Genomic DNA, 20133 nt, shown 5'->3' with positions numbered 1-20133 from the left:
AACATACAGGTTTATTTCTAGACTCTCCATTCTACTTAATTGATCTATATGGCTACATTCACACCAGTAATACATTGTCTTGATGACTGCAGTTGTGTAATAAGTTTTGAAAACAGAAAGTGTGGCTGGGCATGGTGGATCATGCCTGTAATCCCAGCACTTTGGGAAGCCAAGGTAGGTGGATCACTTGTTGAGCCCAGAAGTTTGAGACCAGTCTGGGCAACATGGTGAAAACCTACCTATAACAAAGAATACAAAATTTCACCAGGCATGGTGGTGTGTGCCTGTAGTCCCAGTTACTCAGGAGGCTAAAGGTGGGAGGAGAGCTTGAGCCAAGAAGGTGCAGGCTACAGTAAGCCATGATTGTACCATTGCACTCCAGCCTGGGTGACAGAGCGAGACCCTGTCTCAAAAAAAAAAAAAAAGTGACTCCTCCAACTTCATTCTTTTTCAAGACTGTTTTGGACTTCATTCTTTTCTTACTAAATGAAAATTTATACTTGGAAACAAGTCATCTCCCTCCCTGTCAAAAAGTTTTAGTTAGGTAAACTACTGAACATAAAGTGAAAAATTCATTCTTGGTTGATACATATTCATAGGAGTCAAAAGACCTTTTTTTCTAGGTGAATTTCAGCTAAAGTGGTATTCTCAAGGAAGAAGTATAAAATAGAAAGGGGGGTATCTGAATCTCTTGGATTAAAAAAAAATACATGTAAAAATCTGTATACACTTCGATCAGTTTTACTTTCCTTTGAGAATCACTAACACTATAGTTCTTTGTAGCACCACAAGCCAAGATTTTCTTCACATTTTCTTGATATCTTATATATCAAATAAACAATAAAATATTGCTTTATAAATATGCAATAGCATTCAGTATACTTTTAAAAACTAGAAATGCCCCTTTCTACAAGATTGCTAGTTTCTTATACTTTTCCTACTAGCAAACTATTAAGAATCATTTGTGTCAAATATTTTAACTATTTATTGCAAAAAAGGAAGCAAGAATTCCTTAGTAAAACGTAAGTCCTGAAGTCAGGGGTGTAGCATATGCATGCTGTCAATCTGATAGATTTCTGTCCCTGTCCCACCTCTCACCTGACCCTTCATATACTTTATAGATTGCTCCAAAGAAAATGTATTAAACTGAGGCCCTGGAATTAGGTAAACACACAAAATAACTCAAAAGGCAACCCTGCACAAGAATCTGCAGTTGATAATTACAGGGTATTATATCCCAGGAAACATATGGAGGGTCTTTTGACTCAGGTCCTAAAATACAACTATAAATAAATTAGCTTTGAAGTGACAATGTCATGAAACTTCAGTTTGTCTGGAAAAAAGTTCCTCTGTAGAAATAAAACATCACTGGCAAATTAGTAAATAACTTTACACTGCATATTCTGGGACAGGTAACAATTTCAAATGGATGCCATTATCTGCAAGTCAAAAGTTAAACTGAGCTACATCGCCAGGAAGTTATTTTTCCATGCCTAGGCACACACAACACTTTTAAGTATACAGGGATTTAACCAAGTATGAGTAAGTTACTGTAGACCCAATAAAATTTCACATTAGTTAAAATCAATGTTTCTTTTGGTCTATGGAAAACACTATACTAATGTAGAGCAATTATTGCATTAGAATAATTCTGTTAATGCCTCTTTACTGTTTCACTTATTTTTAAAATGTTGGCATCATATCGTATGTGTAATACCTACTTTCTACAAGTGGTTATTATGAACTATAGTCATATTTCCTTGTACTATAATAGAATAAAGATGTTTACCCTGGAGTTCTTGGGAGAGCTATGGGAAGGCCAAGAATCACCTAAAGTTGCATACAAACTGTCTGGTATTTATTCATTTTTCTGGGGGGAAGTGTCCACTGCTATTAATGCATTTTCAAAGTAGTCCATGATTCAAAAACTATTAAGAGCTGCTGCTTTAGTCAGCAATAAATGAAAAAATTTGATAATACAAGAACAAATTAAGTACCAACTAACACAATCAACAAACGTCTTGTTTATGTATTACAAACTATGTGTATTACAAGTAAAAAAAACCTGTATTAAAATGTGTAAGAGGGTGTACATACATGTACTGGGAGTGAAAAAATGATATCAGTTTAATAAACAGTCTCTGCAATCTATTAAAAACACAAAAGCTCGATAGCAGCACAAAAAATGTCCAAAGGTAATATATGATATTAAACTCCAAATGCATGTTTATAAAGATGCATCATATATCTATCAAAAACTTACCAAAAAGAGCTATTTTATACCTACTACACTCTGATTTGATATCTTAGACCTCTAAAAGATTGTCTGGGCCAGGCGTGGTGGCTCATGTCTGTAATCCCAGCACTTTGGAAGGCTGAGGCGGGTGGATCACCTGAGGTCAGGAGTTTGAGACCAGCCTGGCCAACACGGTGAAATCTCGTCTCTACTAAAAATACAAAACTTAGCCAGGCATGCCTACAGTCCCAGCTACTTGGGAGGCTGAGGCAGGAGAATTGCTTGAACCTGGGAGGTAGAGTCTGCAGGGAGCCAAGACAGCACCAATGAACTTCCAGCCTGGGCAAAAGAGCAAGACTCTGTCTCAAAAAAAAAAAAAAAAAAAAAAAAAAAGATTATCTGACAATGAAAATGTTAAGCCAGGAAACAAGAGTGTAGATACACATGGGCACTGAACAAACTACAGGACAGGGATAAGATAATTAAAATCTAAAATATTGCTAAATGAAGATAGTGAAAATAAGGTTGAACTGTACAGAAGCTCCTTGATTTACAATGGGATCATATCACAGTCAACCCATACATAACAAGTTGAAAATATCCTAAGCTGAAAATGCAAACAGTATGTCCAATCTACTGAAATCATAGCTCAGCCTAGACTACCCTTAAATGTGCTCAGCACAATTACATTAGCCTACAGTTGGGCAAAATAATCAAACACAAAGACTATTTTATGATAAAGTGTCAAATATCTCATGTAACCTATTGAATACTGTCTTGAAAGTGAAAAACAGAATGGTTGTACAGGTACTCAAAATACAGTTTCCACTGAATCTGTGCTGCTTTCACAATATTGGAAAGTCAAAAAAACATTAAGCCATCCTAAGTCGGGGACTGTCTGTAACTGAAAGCAAAGCAAAGGAATCATGGGGACCATGTGTAATTGAAAGCAAAGCAAAGGAACTGACCATTACAATGGTTGAAACAAAATTAAACTTAAAGGTACCTCAAACTGATCTCATATATTCACTACAGTAAGATTTAGGGGTTGCACTAATTTGCTGGTAGACACAAATTTTTACACTATACATATAATAAGTAATAAATATGACTCAATGGGTTCTGGGTATCAAGTTCACATTAAGGATCACATCGTTTTTCCCAAAGGTACAAAATTCCATGAATAGAGGCTATCAATTGAGCTACCGATGAATCAGATGGTTTTTCCACCACCCTACACCAACTATTACTGTATATACTGTAATACAGTAGTTTCCCCTTAACTGTGGATGATATGTTCCCCAGTGGATTCCTGAAAACATATATAGTACCAAACTATATACTATGCTTTTCCTATACATACATACCTATGATAAAGTTTAATTTATAAATTAGGCACAGTAAGAGATAAAAAAACAATTAAAATGATATACTATAATTAAAGTTCTGTGAATGTAGTCTCTCTCTCTCAAAATATTTTCTTGTACTACACTTATCCTTCTTCTTGTGATAATGTGAGATGATAAAATGCCTATGTGGTAAGATGAAGTGAGGTGAATTACACAGGCCTTGTGGCACAGCCTTAGTCTACTAATGATCTTCTGACCATACACCAGGAGGAGGATCATCTGCTTGGAATGATCCTGGATCAGTGAGCCATAATAATGTCCATGGCTGGATGTCAGGAGCAAATGATGTCGATGACTAATGGGCAGGTAGTGTATACAGCATAGATATACTGGACAAAGGGAGGATTCACATCCCAAGAGGAATGAAGCAGGACAGCATGAGATTTCAGCATACTACTCAGAACAGCATGCAATTTAAAACTCATAAATTGTTTATTACTAAAATTTTCCACTTAAAAAAATGTTTCTGAACTGTGGTTGGCTCTGGGTAACTAAAACAGTAGAAAGTGATACCTGTGGATATCAAGAGACTACTGTAGTAACAGTAATAGTAGTAGTAGTGATGCTTACTTCTTACGGTTAATATAAGAATTAAGTGTGGTAATGAATGTAAAGTGCTTAACCCAGTGCCTGCACAAAGTAAGGTCTCACTGAGTGGCAGCTTTTATGATGAGCAGTCATTTCTCAATATGGGAAAATGCAGAATTCTGAGAAGCCAGGGATCCACTGATCTTTTTGTCTAAATTATACCACAAACAAGCATCAGTCAAATTGAAAGCCTAGGAAAACAATTATTTAGACAAACATTTGTAACAAAAATGTAACTCTCAACTTCTATAGAACTGTTTTTGTTTACTAACAAAAAAAAATTGAAAGCAACTACTTTCTCGTAAGTCCTGCAATTGTAAAAAGATATGCTTGCTTAAAAAAATTAACATCACAGAATAGTAAAAAGCAAAAAATAAAAGTTCTCTCCTTTTCACCTTCCCTTAATTCTATTCTCCATTGTAGAATTTGCAGGTCCTTCTAAATCTTTTTCTATGGATAGGCATCAAGAAATGAAGTCCATCTACTTGGCTCCCATAGCATAATCAAAAGTTTATTTGCATCTGTGTTGCACTTTCAAATTTCTTACATAAAATTGCAGTTAGAGATAACCGAAATTACTAGCTCTTCCCTGCGTAAGAGCTATCTACATAGACATCTAAATTGGTAAATGTTAAGAGAAAACTAAACAGTAGTTTAGTAAAGTTGTATTAGAAAAGAAATTAAGAAACTTTAACTGCCTTATAATTTTATTATTGCAAATAATTTAAGATTCAATATGTTTAATGTCAAGCTTTTTAAAAGAGATATACCCAAATTCTAAAGGGCAGTTACGAAAACTATGAAAATTATACTGAAATTCCATTATCAAGAGGTGGAGATGAAACTATCTCTGTAGGAATTTTAATATTTAAAATTAAAAACTTCTACAAATGGTTGGTTTATTTTAAAATTGTTAGTTTTGTGAAAATTTAATCCAGAAATAAAACTCTGGACTAAAGTTCATCTTACCTTATTTGAAATTTATGTTTTAAAGTTTGGAGAGTGGAGGGGAGAAATTATTAGTAAAACTTAACAGCATTCTCAGATTCAAAACTTCCCAGATTGCTTATATGGAATTTTTTGGGGACACTTGTCATTTATGTAAGAAAGTTAATAATCAAACTTAGGAAAGCCAATGTATCATGTAAACTTTTTGAAAGACAATGCTGTATCACTTTACCTTAATGCTGTTATTTTCAGAATCAATTATATAATTCGAAATACAATCATGCAGTGCAATCTATTTAATCATTAAAAATATACTTAATTGTTCAGTTTTTAAAAGTCTACAAAGCAGTAAGATGGTATTTTTATTTAAATAAAAAGAAAATATAGTATATGAAAATATTTATAGAAGTATCTTTCATGATGTGCTAGAACAGTAAGTGATTTTTTGTCTATTTGTCTCTCTGTGCTTTCTCACTCTTTCTTCTGCATTGAGCATATAAAATCTAAGACTATGTAGTTATAAAAAAAGTGACTCTCATTAAAAACTATTATCTTCACCAGCATTATACAATCCTTCACAGGACTCTCTTCTATAAAGCTCCACTGCTATGGCCAACTGCAGAGGTGCCAAAGGACAATGTTATACGTCAGTGAACATTATGTTTGGCAAAATTCCTGGTAGAGGTTTTCTAAAAATGTTTTATTTTTTTCCCATGTTTCTGGAACTATATCAGATATTTCTTGAGATTTTTATATTAAGGAAGATTTTAAAGGAAAAAAGCACATTGAGAAGTCCCTAACGGAATTTGTCTTTTTACAAATGCTGTGAAAATCCATGCATTTTTGATATGTAGAGGTCAAACGGCATAACGAAATGATGATCTGACAATTGTATGCATGAAATTAACTTCAGAAAGTTAAATACTTGTGTTTTTCATGCTTAGAAATGATTTTCCATGACTTTCAAATCTGTTCTTATACTTTTAATTTAATATAATGTATTTGGATTTTACTCTAAATATTTTAGAAAAACCTTCTTATTAGAGGGCAGTGAGGAAAACGAAAAATGTTAGCTAGAATGAGATAAAGTTCATTTAATTAAACTGTTTTACTCATGCTGTAAATTATTGGCATAGACATCTGAGTCAATAAACAACATACACAACAACCACATTAACTTTTCTTATTAATTCCCAGCTAATTTCAAATTCATGAATGGACAATGGTTTAACAAGTTAATTCAATACAAACCTTAACTGAAAATTATTTTGGTGCCCTCAGATATTAAAACACAAGAATAAAAAAAGTCCCTGCTCAGAAAGTTTATAAAATAATGAGGCAAAAGTTTATAAAATAATGAGGCAAGTCTACCACATAAAAAAAACTTCATAAAGTTTATTATATGATTATTCACTTTCCTTTTTCTTGCTTAAACTCAAATTCAGAGAAGTTACCTATTTTTGCAAGGTTAGCTTCCCCCAGATACTCTATTACGAGGTTTTCAAGGGAGAAAATGAAAAGAAAGCAGAAAAGAACAGTTTAATACGAGTTCCCTAGTTATCATAAGCTGTTACCTTAAAAAAAGTGAGAACTGAACTGGGCATCTATGAGACCACCTTTATGAAAATTTCGAATCTATTCTTAAAGTCATGTTTATCAGTATATGAAAGTATTTGTTTAAAATACAGAATGTCTTAATAACATTTAACTTTGAAAACAAACACATATAACTTCTCTTTTCCAACTTGTATCATGAAAACTAAAATAGCTAGATCAGCATTTCTCAGGAATTTTCATTCAAATGAGACCGTGTATATATTTAACATTTGAGGAACAGATGTTAGCAACAATAGGAAGGAGGGAGGGATGGAGGCAAGCAGAAAGGAGAAAGAAGAAGATTTGGTATTTATTATTTATTTATTTATTTGAGACAGAGTCTCGTTCTGCTGCCCAGGCTAGAGTGCAGTGGCACTTGGCTCACTGCAACATCTGCCTCCCAGGTTCAAGCAAGTCTCCTGCCTCAGCCTCTGGAGTTCCTAGGACTAAAGGCGCACCCCATCATGCCTGGCTAGTTTTTGTATTTTTAGTAGAGACAGAGTTTCACCATCTTGGTCACGCTGGCCTCGAACTCCTGACCTCAAGTGATCTGCACACCTCGGCCTCCCAAAATGCTGGGATTACAGGTGTGAGCCACCACGCCCGGCTGTGATATTTATTATTTAATTGATGGACTCATTGACACAGTCTTGCTCTGTCACACAGATGGAGTACAGGGGCATAATCTTGGCTCACTGCAACATTTGTCTCCTGGGCTGAAGCAATCTTCCCACTTCAGGCTCCCAAGTAGCTGGGGCTATGGACGTGTGCCGCTATGCTTGGCTAATTTTTCTATGTTTTGTAAAGACTGGGTTTTGCCATGTTCCCTAGGCTAGTCTCAAACTCCTGGGCTTAAGCAATCCACCCACCTCGGCCTCCCAAAGTGCTGGGATTACAGGCGTGAACTACTGCCCCTGGCTGGACCAGTAACATCTGGGGCTATATTAAACACACACACAACACTCCTGTGAAGTTTATTAACCTTCATGCAATAAGACTTAGAACTATACTAAACATATACACACTTGCACAAAATACAAAGCCCATGAGCCTCCGTGCAATGTGTAGCAACTTCCAGTCAATAAATGGATGGTAAACAACTACTGGTAATTCCATCTATCTTGGGCAGCCATGGTCAAGGATGTAGAAGGGACCTCGAAACCAGATATCCCAAAATGCCCTGGATGCTTGGAAATACTTACAATTCTCTTATCTTATATCATTATCAAAACCTCCTATAAGCAGTGATCTTGGAACTTACCTACTGTAGTAAGGTGATATTTCTTAAGTATAAATGCAAGATGACAGCACAGCACATGACGAGCGTTTTGTTTCAGAGTTGGCCTGCTACTACATATCGATCATGGATCATTTTGCAAAAAATAAGTGCTTAATGAAAACGAAGTCTGAAATTATCAGTAACAAAATCTATTAAGCAGGTAGCATAAACTAATATTAGCAGAAAAATGAATTACAAGGACTAACAAAAGTGGTACAAGCAAGCTCTAGACCTAAAGGTTTATAAGGTATTACAGCAGGCATGAGATAGGGAATTATCACAGATGCTCACTTAGCTTCCTCAAAAATTCTACTTGTATTATTGTGAATTAATTAAAATTAATGACAAATCGCCACAAAATTCTAAAATATAATCAGTAGAGAAATGATACAATTCTAATGAGCTAAACGTATATGACAAATAGAATGGCCAATATGCCCAGAGAATTTTAGCATGGTGATGGTGAGCTCAAGTACATCAAATAAAAGCCTAGGGACAGGAGAAATGCTGAATGGTTGTGTAAGAGCAGAGATCAGGAAACTACAGTCCATTGTCTGTGTGAGGCCCATAAGCTAAGAATTAACAGATTTGCAATCAATTTGATGATTAGAAAGTACTAACTTTGAACATCAATTAAGAGAAAGGTTAAAGGTTATATTCCCCCAAAAAGAACTCAATTCTTCTGGTTAGTAGAGCTGTATTTAAAAAAAAAAAAAAAAAAAAAAAAAAGTACTCAATTATTATACCTCTAACTTCATCAATAAAAAAATTTGTGAAAATGTGTTTTCTCTTTTGTTATTGAAGTACGTATATGATATCCTCGATTTTGCCTTTTGGCCCACAAAGTCTAAAATATTTTATCTAGTCCTTTACAGAAAAAGTTAGCCAAGTTCCGTATTCGAGCATTAATTTACATGACGGGGTAGGCTTTTAGAAAATAAAGAAAGCGGATCACGAGGTCAGGAGATCGAGACCACCCTGGCTAGCATGGTGAAACCCCGTCTCTACTAAAAAGACAAAAAAAATTAGCCGGGTGCAGTGGTGGGCACCTGTACTCCCAGCTACACGGGAGGCTGAGGCAGGAGAATGGCGTGAATCCGGGAGGCAGAGCTTGCAGTGAGTGGAGATTGCGCCACTGCACCCCAGCCTGGGCGACAGAGCGAGACTCCGTCTCAAAAAAAAAAAAAAAAAAAAGAAAGAAAATAAAGAAAGCAAACTATTCAAATTTAGATCTGAGTGTAGCATAGAAATCAAAAAGAAAATAGTTCTGTTAACAAGGGTAAAAGGTTAGATCTGAAACTCAAAGATGGTACCAAAAGAAGATGCAAATACCACAGCAGTCTAAGCTGCAAACTGTAAGAAATTATATGGATAATAAAGAAGATTGCTGATTACACACTGATCTTTTCACAATACTTGTACACAATGACATCTAGCAAAACCACCTTTGATTTTAAAAATCCCTATTTTTAAAGAATGAAGTACAAGGGTTTGAAAAGAACTTGATCACAGTCCTATGTTCATGGTATAAGCTACTGAGGAGTTACAGCTCAGTATAATAAAAACTAAATTCAAGCTGTCCAACACAGAATAAGCTGCAACCCTAAGTAGTAATCTGATGCTGGAAGGGTTCAAGAAAATACTAGAAAATCATTTGTTAGGAATGTAACTAAAAGGTTATTTCATTGTGTATTGGATAGGACGACATGACCTCTAAGAAGATTTTTCAATTTTACAATTCTATGAAAAATTTGGGGTATCACAAACAAAGCCCCAGAGACAGTATGTGTTGTTGCTTTGTCCAAACTGAAACCTTAGAATGAACCAATCTAGTGATATAAATCTAGACACTAGGTTTTTTTTTGTTTGTTTGTTTGTTTGTTTTTAAGTAAAGGGCCTTCTTTTAAGATTTCAAATATTTAAAACTTAAAAAAATTACATTTAAAAACTCAATTAAAAACTCAGCTCTACTGTTCTTAAAAGGAAACATATATTCTAAGATAATATTTAAATATTTGCTGTTAATAAAGGTGTTATGTATGCAAAGCTAAATGAAAGCAGAAGCTGTGTCTGAGCAAAACCAGAGATATCTTCTGCTTTCATTCAGCTTTAAATAAAATTTAAAATAAATAAAATTATATTTAATCCATATAGACCCAACAAATAAAATTATATTAAATCCATAAGTCAAATGTTTCTATCAATGATCTAGCCAGACATGTAGGCATTCATTCTTTCATTTTATAAATACTGAATATATATAAATAGTGACCAAATACAAGTATCTCCTATGTGCTCCACAGAGTATTAGGAGCAGGGAGTATACAGTGAGCAAAAACAGACACAGCTTCTGCCTTTATTCAGCTTACATAAATTTTAGTGAGCTTATAGTCCAATTTTGCTTTTAAGTACTTTAAATAACAGATATATACCTTTCTTGCATTAGATATACATAACAGCTTTTCTAGAATCATACAAGCAAAGAGTAACTCAAACAAAAACCAAAAGGCTGGGGGGCGTTCTTATACCCACTTTATAGCTGAACTTGCTATGTGACCTTGGATTGCTTCCTCCATTTTTTAAGTTTCTCATGTGTGTATGTGTGTGATATATTATTATTAAAGTAGTACCAAAATTCCTTCCAGTTCAAATATTCTGATTCAACCTTCTCACCTTGATTATTTCCACCAATTGATCCACACCACTATCCCCTGGAAATATTGGTTGTCCTAGTAGCAGCTCAGCCAACACACAGCCAGCAGACCATACATCTAAAGAGAAAAGAAAACAAAGCCTTATTAATACTTTATAGCTTGAACTGAAAAATGTTTGTATACATTTTCTAATTTTACTGTGATCACAGAGTAAATATCACAAGGAAAAGATTATACAATCCAAAACAGAGAAAACTTCATAAAACTTCCCTAATGTTCTTTTTAATTAAATGTTAAACTTACCAAAGAGGAAACCAGACCAATAAGAATATTCTAATAAAGGGTAAAGTCTATTATTATCAAATTTCAGGTATTCAAGTCTTCAAATAGCAAGACAGAGGATTACAGTACCAAAGCTATGGCAGGACTATCTATTTATCATACTTAAAAATAATTCAAAGTGACACAATCTCTGCATATTAGTAGGTACTTACAGAGGAACAGCAAGGAAAGGTTCAATCTCTCCCAGACCCTGGGCTTTAAGTCAATGCAAATTCTGAGGAACACTTTTAATACTTTAAATGGTTGATTTTTATGTTCTAGGATGACTGACAGAAAAATGTGCTTAAATATATTATCATTTTTAAATAAAACGGAATGGCAAGATACAGGAATATATTTTACTTCATAAATTATAAAAATAATCCACTTTTAAGTCAAAATGAAAACCTCAATCCCTAGAGAAAACTTTAAAAATTAACTCAATTAATACACTTTAAAAATACTTTAAAGTATACATCCTAGTTTACCCAGGATAGTTATGGCTTATATATTATCCTGGGATAATTATTAGTAATATCCTCTTTCTCTCTCAAAAGTATTACTGGATTAGAAGATAAACTACAATCACTCTATTTTAAAGCCCACTATTAAAACTTCCTACAAGAAAAGGCTGCTTTTTAGCTTCCAGATTTCTGAGATTCCTAGGTTTCTAATGTACCAACACTCAAGTGCTTTAGGGAGACGAATATGAATCATTGCTGGACTTTACCACCTACCAGTAGGGAAGGAGAAGAAGGAACAGTAAATGGTTGACAACAAAAATTTTAAAGGTCTGATGTGGTGAGATGTACTATCAAGGGAGACTGGAAATCACTGCTCCAGTGACTACTTTTTATTGACCTAGAAAAATGACATAGTATTCATTTAACAAACTCAAGTTGATTTTGTTCAGACCTAAGTTAATAACCAAGACATCTATTCTGCAAATATAGACCAAGAATCCTATTTAATATATTAGGAAATTGATAAATGAAGCAAATATGAAAGCTTGCTAGGGAATCTTTACTCAAAGCCAACAGTAATACTAACTGTTATAGTCAAGTGGAAAAGATGTATCTCCTTATTTATGTAAATGCTTATTTTAATCCAAGTTTTAAAATATCCCTTTACCTAGTTAATAAGATGGAAGGTAATATGCACTCAACTTTTTTCCTCTCTAATACGGAATGATTCATCTCAGAATACAAGGCTGAAAAAATTGTAGGGGAATAATTATGCCTTCATAAAAAACAACAGGAAACACTTTCTTAGGCAAGATTTAGCTACAAATATGGAAGACAAAAAGTAAAACATCAAGAAATACTCTTGCCTAGAAGTTACCACAGAAGATTGATACTCAAAAGATTCAGGTGACAACTATACTAGCAGTCTTCAATTCATGTTACATCAGTCAAGTTAGTAAAAACAAAGTATTTATCAATCACTTTCTGAATGACACTAAAATCTCTTCTACTCTTATTTTAAAGGAGAAATGGATGAAATTCTCCAAATAGAATAAAACTTCAACTAAATAGAAGGTACTGGAAAAATAAAAATAGTGCTTTGGCACACTGAAAATTAGTTAGTTGGGGTTAAAGCCAGAATAGCATTTTGTTTCATACTTAACTCAGGTTCATGTTAAAGTGATCTTTCAAGACCATTTAGTTTAACACACTTATTTCATGGAATAAGGAAATTAAGACATGATAAAGTTAAATGACTTCCCCAAGGTAAAGGTACAGAATAGTAGAGCTAGGCCTGGAATCATTCTCAGTTCCCAATCAAGACACCACTCTCTTGAATAACTGTCTCACTGTCACAGAATAACAGCTTCTTCAAGGGTCTGTCTGTAAGTTCAATCCCTTGTTCTAAGGAAGCCTTTTGTTCTCATTCTGCCATTTCTCAGTAAGACAATATAATCAGAGACATCAGCTTTATCTTTGGCTGTATCTAAATATGACAATAATCTTGTCAGAAGCAGTTACTCTTTGTTTCAAACATTATGGTTAAAAACATTTAAAAATGTCACTATATTAGTATACTTTTTGGGGGGTCTGTTTAAAAACATTACAGTCTTAAGCAGCAAGTATCGTAAGTTTATAATGGGAGGCCAAACCTAGGCTTGTTAGGGTTCAAAAGACTCCTGTTTGTGTAACTGTTCCTTAATGTGTGAGATGATGTGATAACTTTTTGAGAAGAATCAAACTGCCTTTATTTTAGGTGTTTCTGGCACAACTCACACCAGTATATATATAGATAATCAGTATCATATATTTGAATAAAATGTAAAGCAGCTGGAAAATACAATGATATACCCAAAGACAAGGGGCTGAAATTTGCTCTTGAAGAGAGTCAAGTCTAAAAATGCCACAAAAAGAATACCACCTTACATTTCTACAGTATTTTCACTAACATTTTATTTAAGCCTCACAGCCACTCAGAAAAGCAGAACTGTCAGTAATCTCCACTTTACTTCAATAGTGACCTGATGCTCAAACCTAGGTCGACCACAAGCAAAATATTCTTTGTACTATTTCTCATCTGTCCATTCATATATGCCATGTACCATAGCCATAAGAAGACTCTGAGAATTACATACACATACATATACATATTATTATGCTCTCTACCCTCTGGTAAAGCAGATTTCAAAGTGTGGTCTACAGAGGACACTTTGTACTCTTTGCACCTGGGTCCTCTAGACATTTTTAGATGTCCCAGAGGGCAAAACTCTTTTCACAAGAATACACTTTTACTGGGTTAACATTTGTACTGAGGGTACAAAGGAAATGGTGGGTAAAACTGCTGGCCTCTTGGCAGAAATCAAAATGCGCTTGGCATTTTGCCATTTGGCAAAATAAAAAAATAATGTGTTTCTGATTAGGGTGTTTGCTTATATCAGAGAATTTCTATTTGTATCAAAAAGACAGAAAACTGTCACAAGGTCTGTTTTATTTTTTGTTGTTGCTGTTGTTGAGAGGGGGTCTCATTCTGTCACCCAGGTTGGAGTGCAGTAGTGCAGTCTCAGTTAACTACAACCTCTGCCTCCTGGCCTCAAGCCATCCTCCCACCTTAGCCTCCCAAATAGCTGGGAGTACAGGGGCATGTCACCATGCCCGGCTAATTTTTGGTAGTGACGAGTTTTCACTATGTTGCCCAGGCTGGTCTCAAACTCCTGAGTTCAAGTGATCTGCCCACCTCAGCCTCCCAAAGTGTTGGGATTACAGGTGTGAGCCACTGCGCCAGGCCAAGTCTGTTTTTTGTTTGTTTTAGTTTTCTGTTACTGTGGGGATTTTTTGGGTTTATTATTTGCATGCTTTTGTTTCTGTTTTTGGACTAAAGGAATTCTCTTCAGAAACAATACATAAGAATAAAATAATTTTGGTTTCCACTTGCACATCTAGCTTAAAGTTGCTCCTTGTTTGTTAGCTTCCTATTCATGTCCAGCTGATCATGCTCTCTCTGTTCACTCCTGGCTAGTGGGCTAAAATGGAGTAGAAGAGAAGGTCAATGATGATTAAAGCTAATGGTCTCTATTTAGCTCCTTCTATCACTAAACATCTTGGGTGAAGACTTGAGAAGGTCAATGACGATAAAAGCTAATCTAATGGTCTCTATTCAGTTCCTTCTATCACTAAACATCTTGAGTGAAGACTTGAGAAGGTCAATGATGATTAAAGCTAATGGTCTGTATTCAGTTCCTCCTATCACTAAACATCTGGGGTAAAGACTTGAGAAGGTCAACGATGATTAAAGCTAATGGTCTCTATTCAGTTCCTTCTATCACTAACATCTTGGGTACATACTTCTACAGAATCAGTGCATTTAGCAAAACTATTAGTGACTTAAGCTGATTTTATATTAAATAATGGAGATGGCATGAAGGAAATGTTAGCAATATGGCCATACTATCACTTTCATTATTAACTTAATGAAATAACATTAATAAATTCTCCAACTAGTGTAATCACACTCAGAAGTATTTCAGGAGGATTTTAAATAAGAAAGTAAAAAACAAAAAGTTACTTAGAATTAATTTAAATTCTTAAGGTAAAAGCTATTAGCTTTATAATTCTAATAGTCCAAGGAGGAAAAACAGAATAGTAGGTATATTTTAAATTCTGAAAAGTAAAATTTGAAAAACTCTATACAGGCATATGTCAGAGATGTTGTGGAACTGGTTCCAGACCATTACAATAAGACACAATAAAGCAAGTCTCACAAATCTTCTGGTATCCCAGTGCATATAAAAGATATGTTCACTCTATACTGTAGTCTATCACTTGTACAATAGAATTGTCTAAAAAAAATTAATGTATATACGTTAATTTAAAAACATTTATTACTAAAAAAATGCTAATGATCATCTAAGCCTTCAGTGAGTTGTACTCTTTTTGCTAGCAGAGGGTCTTGCCTTGATGTTGATGGCTGCCAACTGATCAGGGTGGCAGTTGCTGAAGGCTATAGGATGTGGCTGGAGCAATTTCTTAAAGTGACAATGAAGTTTGCCACATAAATTGACTCTTCCCTTCACGAAAGATTTTTCTGTAGTATGAGATGCTCTTTGATAGCATTTTACCCACATTAGAACCACTTTCAAAATGGGAATCAGTCCTCTCAACTCCTGCTGTTGCTTTATCAACTACAATTATGTAATATTCTAAATCTTTTGTTGTCATTTCAACAATATTCACAGCATCTTAACCAGGAGTAGATTCCACCTCAAGAAACCCCTTTCTTTGCTCATCCATAAAAAAAGCAACTTGTTTATGTTTTATCACGAGATTGCAGCAGTTCAGTCACATCTTCCGGCTCCACTTCTAATTCTAGTTTGCTTGCTATTTCCACAACATCTGCAGAGACTTCCTTCACTGAAGTCTAGCACACCTCAAGGTCATCTATGAGGCTTGGAATCAACTTCTTCCAAATGTTATTTGGACCCACTCTCACGAATCACAAATGTTCTTAATGACACCTAGAATGGTGAATCCTTTCCAAAAGATTTAAAATTGACTTCGCCCAGATCCATCAGAGTAATCACTATCTAGGGCAGCTATAGCCTTACGAATGTATTTATCAACATTTGGGTGACCAGTTGCATTGTCAATAAGCAGTAATATTTTGAAAGAAATACTTTTCTCTGGAGTAGTAGGTCTCAGCAGTGGGCTTCAAATATTCAGTGAACCATGCTACAAACAGATGTGCTATCATCTACTCATTGTTGCTCTATTTATGGAGCACAGGCAGAATACATTTAGCATCATTCTTAAGGACCCTAGGATTTTTGGAATGGTAAATGAGCACTGGCTTCCACTTAAAGTCACCAGCTGCATTAGGCCCTAACAAGAGAGTCAACCTGTCCTTACAAGCTTTGAAGCCAGGCAATGACACTTCTCCTCTCTGGAGGAAGTCTAGATTTTCTAGAGATGAAAGTCCTAAATGGTATCTTCTTCCAATACAGTATGAGACTGTTTGGTCTCCATTAAAACTCTGATGTTTAATGTAGCCACCTTCATCAATGATCTTCGTTACATCTTCTGGATAACTTGCTGCAGCTTCTACATCAGCACTTGCTGCTTGCCTTGCACTTTTATGGCATCGTGCAGTTTTTTTCCTTAAACCTCATGAAATAACCTCTGCTACCTTCAGATTTTTCTTGTGTAGCTTCCTCACCTCTCTGTCTTCACAGAATTGAAGGGAGTAGGGAGTTCAGGCCTTGCTCTGGCTCAAGTGAATGTTGTGGTTTGATCTATCCAAACCACTAAAACTTTCTCCGTAACAGCTATAAGGCTGTTTCACTTTCTTATCATTCATCTGTTCACTGGAGTAGCACTTTAATTTCCTTTAAGAACTTTTCCTTTGTGGTCACAACTTGGCTAACTGGCACAATTTCGATATGCCTTCCTCGCTAAGCTTAATCACGTCTAGCTTTTGATTAAAAGTGAAAGATGTACCTTTCACTTGAATACTTAGAAGCAACTGCAGAGTTGTTAATTGGCCTAATTTCAATATTGTTGTCTCTCAGGGAATAGGGAGGCCTGAGGATAGGAAGAGAGATGGGTCATGGCCAGCTGGTGGAATAGTCATAACATACACAACACTGATCGATTAAGTTTGCTGTCTTATATTGTTGTGGTTTGTGGCAACCTGAAACAATTAAAAATAACATCAAAGACCACTGATCATAGATCACCATAGCAGATACAATAATGAGAAAGTTTGAAATGTTGCAATAATCACCAAAATGTGACACAAAGACATGATGACACAAAGACATGAAGTAAGCACATGCTCTTATAAAACTACTGCTGGCAGACTTGCTTGACTCAGGGTTGACACAAACCTCTGAGAGGTTTAAAAAAAAAAAAAAAAAGCAGTGCCTGGGAAGTATAATAAAATGAGGTATGCCTATATATGTTTGCATCTCAAGCTTTAAGAAAAAAACATTATGGGGTATATCTATCTTTTAATGCAAATAAAAGTACAGATTAGTAATACTAAATTACTAAAATCAAGAAGCAATTAATAATTATGAGCATTACATTCAGATTCATACTTACCTATACTAGAGGTATAATCAGTGGCTCCAAAGATCAACTCTGGTGCCCTATAGTACCGAGAACAGATATACGAAACATTGGGTTCTCCTCGGACCAGCTGCTTTGCACTAACAGAAAAAAAAAAATAAAAATAAAAAGCAGAAATTCTTTAAATCTAAACCTTAAAAGAACCTAGACTGCTACCCTTTCACAGTATCGAATGATTTTCTAAGATTCACATCATTTGAATCATATATGAAAAAGAAAATGTAAACTGTAACTATCTCTGACAAAAGAAATGTACAATTTTATCACCTTGCCCTGCAAAAAAGAATAGCAATTTTTAAAGAAAGCATTTGTCACCTAAGAAGGCACCAAAAGCAAAAAAGGGTAAGTGCTGAATTTCTTCTGATCCTGTTCCCCAAATTCCACTTCTAAAATACAAAGAAGCAAGGGCAGAAAAGAGGTATCTCCCCCACCAAAAAGCATGACAATAGATTCTAAGAATGAATATTCCTCACCCAATGTATTTCTTTAAGAAGGGCTAGATTGGCCACTGTATTGCATTTTGACTTCTGACTCAGGGTGAATATTTCAAGGTTTATAAACTCAATCTATTTTTCCATATCTTGGTCAATTTATTAACTGCATAAACATTTATTACCCAATAAATTATAAACAGGCCCTTCAACTTCAGGGCAGAAATGATTCACAGCCTATGAATTTTAACTGCTATAGTAAGTTTAATTGCATGTTTTCTTACTCCAATTTTCCTACTAAAATAGTTTGTAGCATGTATTTTAAACATCAAAGTATAATAAATTACAACTAATTTCTTTTGAGATGTCGCCCAAGATAATCCAAAGACAGAATAAAATAAACTGCTGTAGAAGCCAGCCATTCTGACATACATTAATAAAAAAGATAAATAAAGGCACAAAATGCAATGAAATCAAAACAGTAAAACAGTAAGTGCCAAAAAAAAAAAGGTAAGAAAATGCTGAGGTAAAGGTACTGGAAAACCAGGGTAAAGACAGATGAAAGTAGTCACAAGGATTTCTTTCAATGACTGGGCTTTCTTTTCTTCCATTTGTTTCTAGTCAATGATGACTCTAAACTTAACTTGTTTTTCCTTCATCACTAGTTTTGAAGTTTGTTTTTCAACCCTCTCCCCAAGTACTGACATACAATAACCATTTCATAAATTAACAAATACTAATCCCTGTTTTCAGGCTGCATGAAAATTATGACATTTAGTTTTCAGCATAATTGATAGGAGACCGTTATACCTTCTAAAGGACACTTTTTAATTAACAAGATAGGTTCTAATTATATTCAGAAAATTCATGACGAGACAAAATGTTAATATCCAAGCTTTGTACCGTGAAGTTTTTTCACTACTTGATGGAGCTACAAAAATGAAGCAGCCTCTCTTACAGAGGAGGCTGGTTTTAACTCCTTGCCCAATATTGTGATCACATCTAGCTTTCTGTTCCTAAATAGCCCAACTAGTCCTTTAGCTACTTTTAGGCCCCGTTTCATCTAGTGAAAAAATAAGAAGAAAGTAATAGTATTTTGTTCAAATTACCAATCTGATACGTAAAGCCCAAAGTGTTTCCCAAACTCTATCTGACCAAATCAATTCTGTTAAAAACAAAAAATTAGAGGGTTTATAAAAATGAGCTATCAAACAAGCGAAATCCCTCTTCCAAATTCTCAGAATAAAGCTATTTTATGTCCTAAGAGAAAGGGCTGTACCAAGTGTTCTGACACTATCATGAGAACAGAAGCTCTTCTAACCTTGGTGTCTCATAGTCTGTCCCTACCAAGTCAGTCACTCTCAATGGGGAAGACACCCATTAACAAGAAAACATAAATGATTTGGGCAGTTTTTCTTATAGACAAGTAGTAGTGCTTTGTTTCAAACACCAAATAAGAGCTTCATTGTCTTTCACCATTTTTAAAAATAGTTCAGGGAACAGAGTCATGGCCTGCAAAGTGATAGGTCATCTGAAATTAGTAGAATGAGGACGGTCATTGTGAGACTAAGAAAAATTAACTCATGACAGAACAGATTTGCTTATTTTTTAAAGGATCTATCTCAAGAGAAGCCTGTGGAAAACATATCCTATGTTGAACCCCAAATTTAAACTGTGAATTGATGTAAAAGTATTACAAAGGGATAGGAACATAGGTATCAACAAGTGTGGGGCAATATGTAATCTATAGAGCTATGGTGAAAAGAAAGAATTTGTAACAAGGATGAAAAAATTAAATTGGAAAGAACCCAAATTATGTAGAGATGTCTTAGGGACCATGAGGAGAGAGATTAGGTGATTACACCAGTGAGGAAGTAGCAGGGTAACTGCCTGAGTTACATGGGAATATAGGCTTGACTACATGTTAAAAGGTTAGATTAGAGAGGCACAAAAGTACTGAAAACTGAAAATGGAAAGAATAAAGTTTTATTACAAATTCACAGTATATTACCAAGAATGAGTTTTTAAAAGCAGAAAGTTTGATGAAATTTGCAGGAAAAAAGGGTAGAATAAAAGGCTAAATT

At 34.8% G+C, this 20133-nt stretch overlaps 1 protein-coding gene across 4 annotated transcripts in view; it reads right to left on the bottom strand.

Moving 5' to 3' along the window:
• Nucleotides 1-20133, bottom strand: part of GSK3B (glycogen synthase kinase 3 beta) — a 269831-nt gene that overhangs the window by 72360 nt on the left and 177338 nt on the right. For all 4 annotated transcript variants that reach the window (XM_005548051.4, XM_005548052.4, XM_045384687.2 and 1 more), the window contains exons 6-7: nt 17592-17698; nt 10730-10827 (exon numbers count right to left, since the gene is read on the bottom strand). In XM_005548051.4, the coding sequence (XP_005548108.1) occupies nt 10730-10827; nt 17592-17698 (205 nt within the window). The remainder of the gene's footprint in view (nt 1-10729; nt 10828-17591; nt 17699-20133) is intronic.

The sequence above is a fragment of the Macaca fascicularis genome, chromosome 2 (assembly GCF_037993035.2).
Source record: "Macaca fascicularis isolate 582-1 chromosome 2, T2T-MFA8v1.1".
In the NCBI taxonomy this organism is placed as follows: domain Eukaryota; kingdom Metazoa; phylum Chordata; class Mammalia; order Primates; family Cercopithecidae; genus Macaca; species Macaca fascicularis.
The sequence above is the reverse complement of the archived record's forward strand: the minus strand, read 5'-3'. Positions and strand labels throughout refer to the sequence as shown.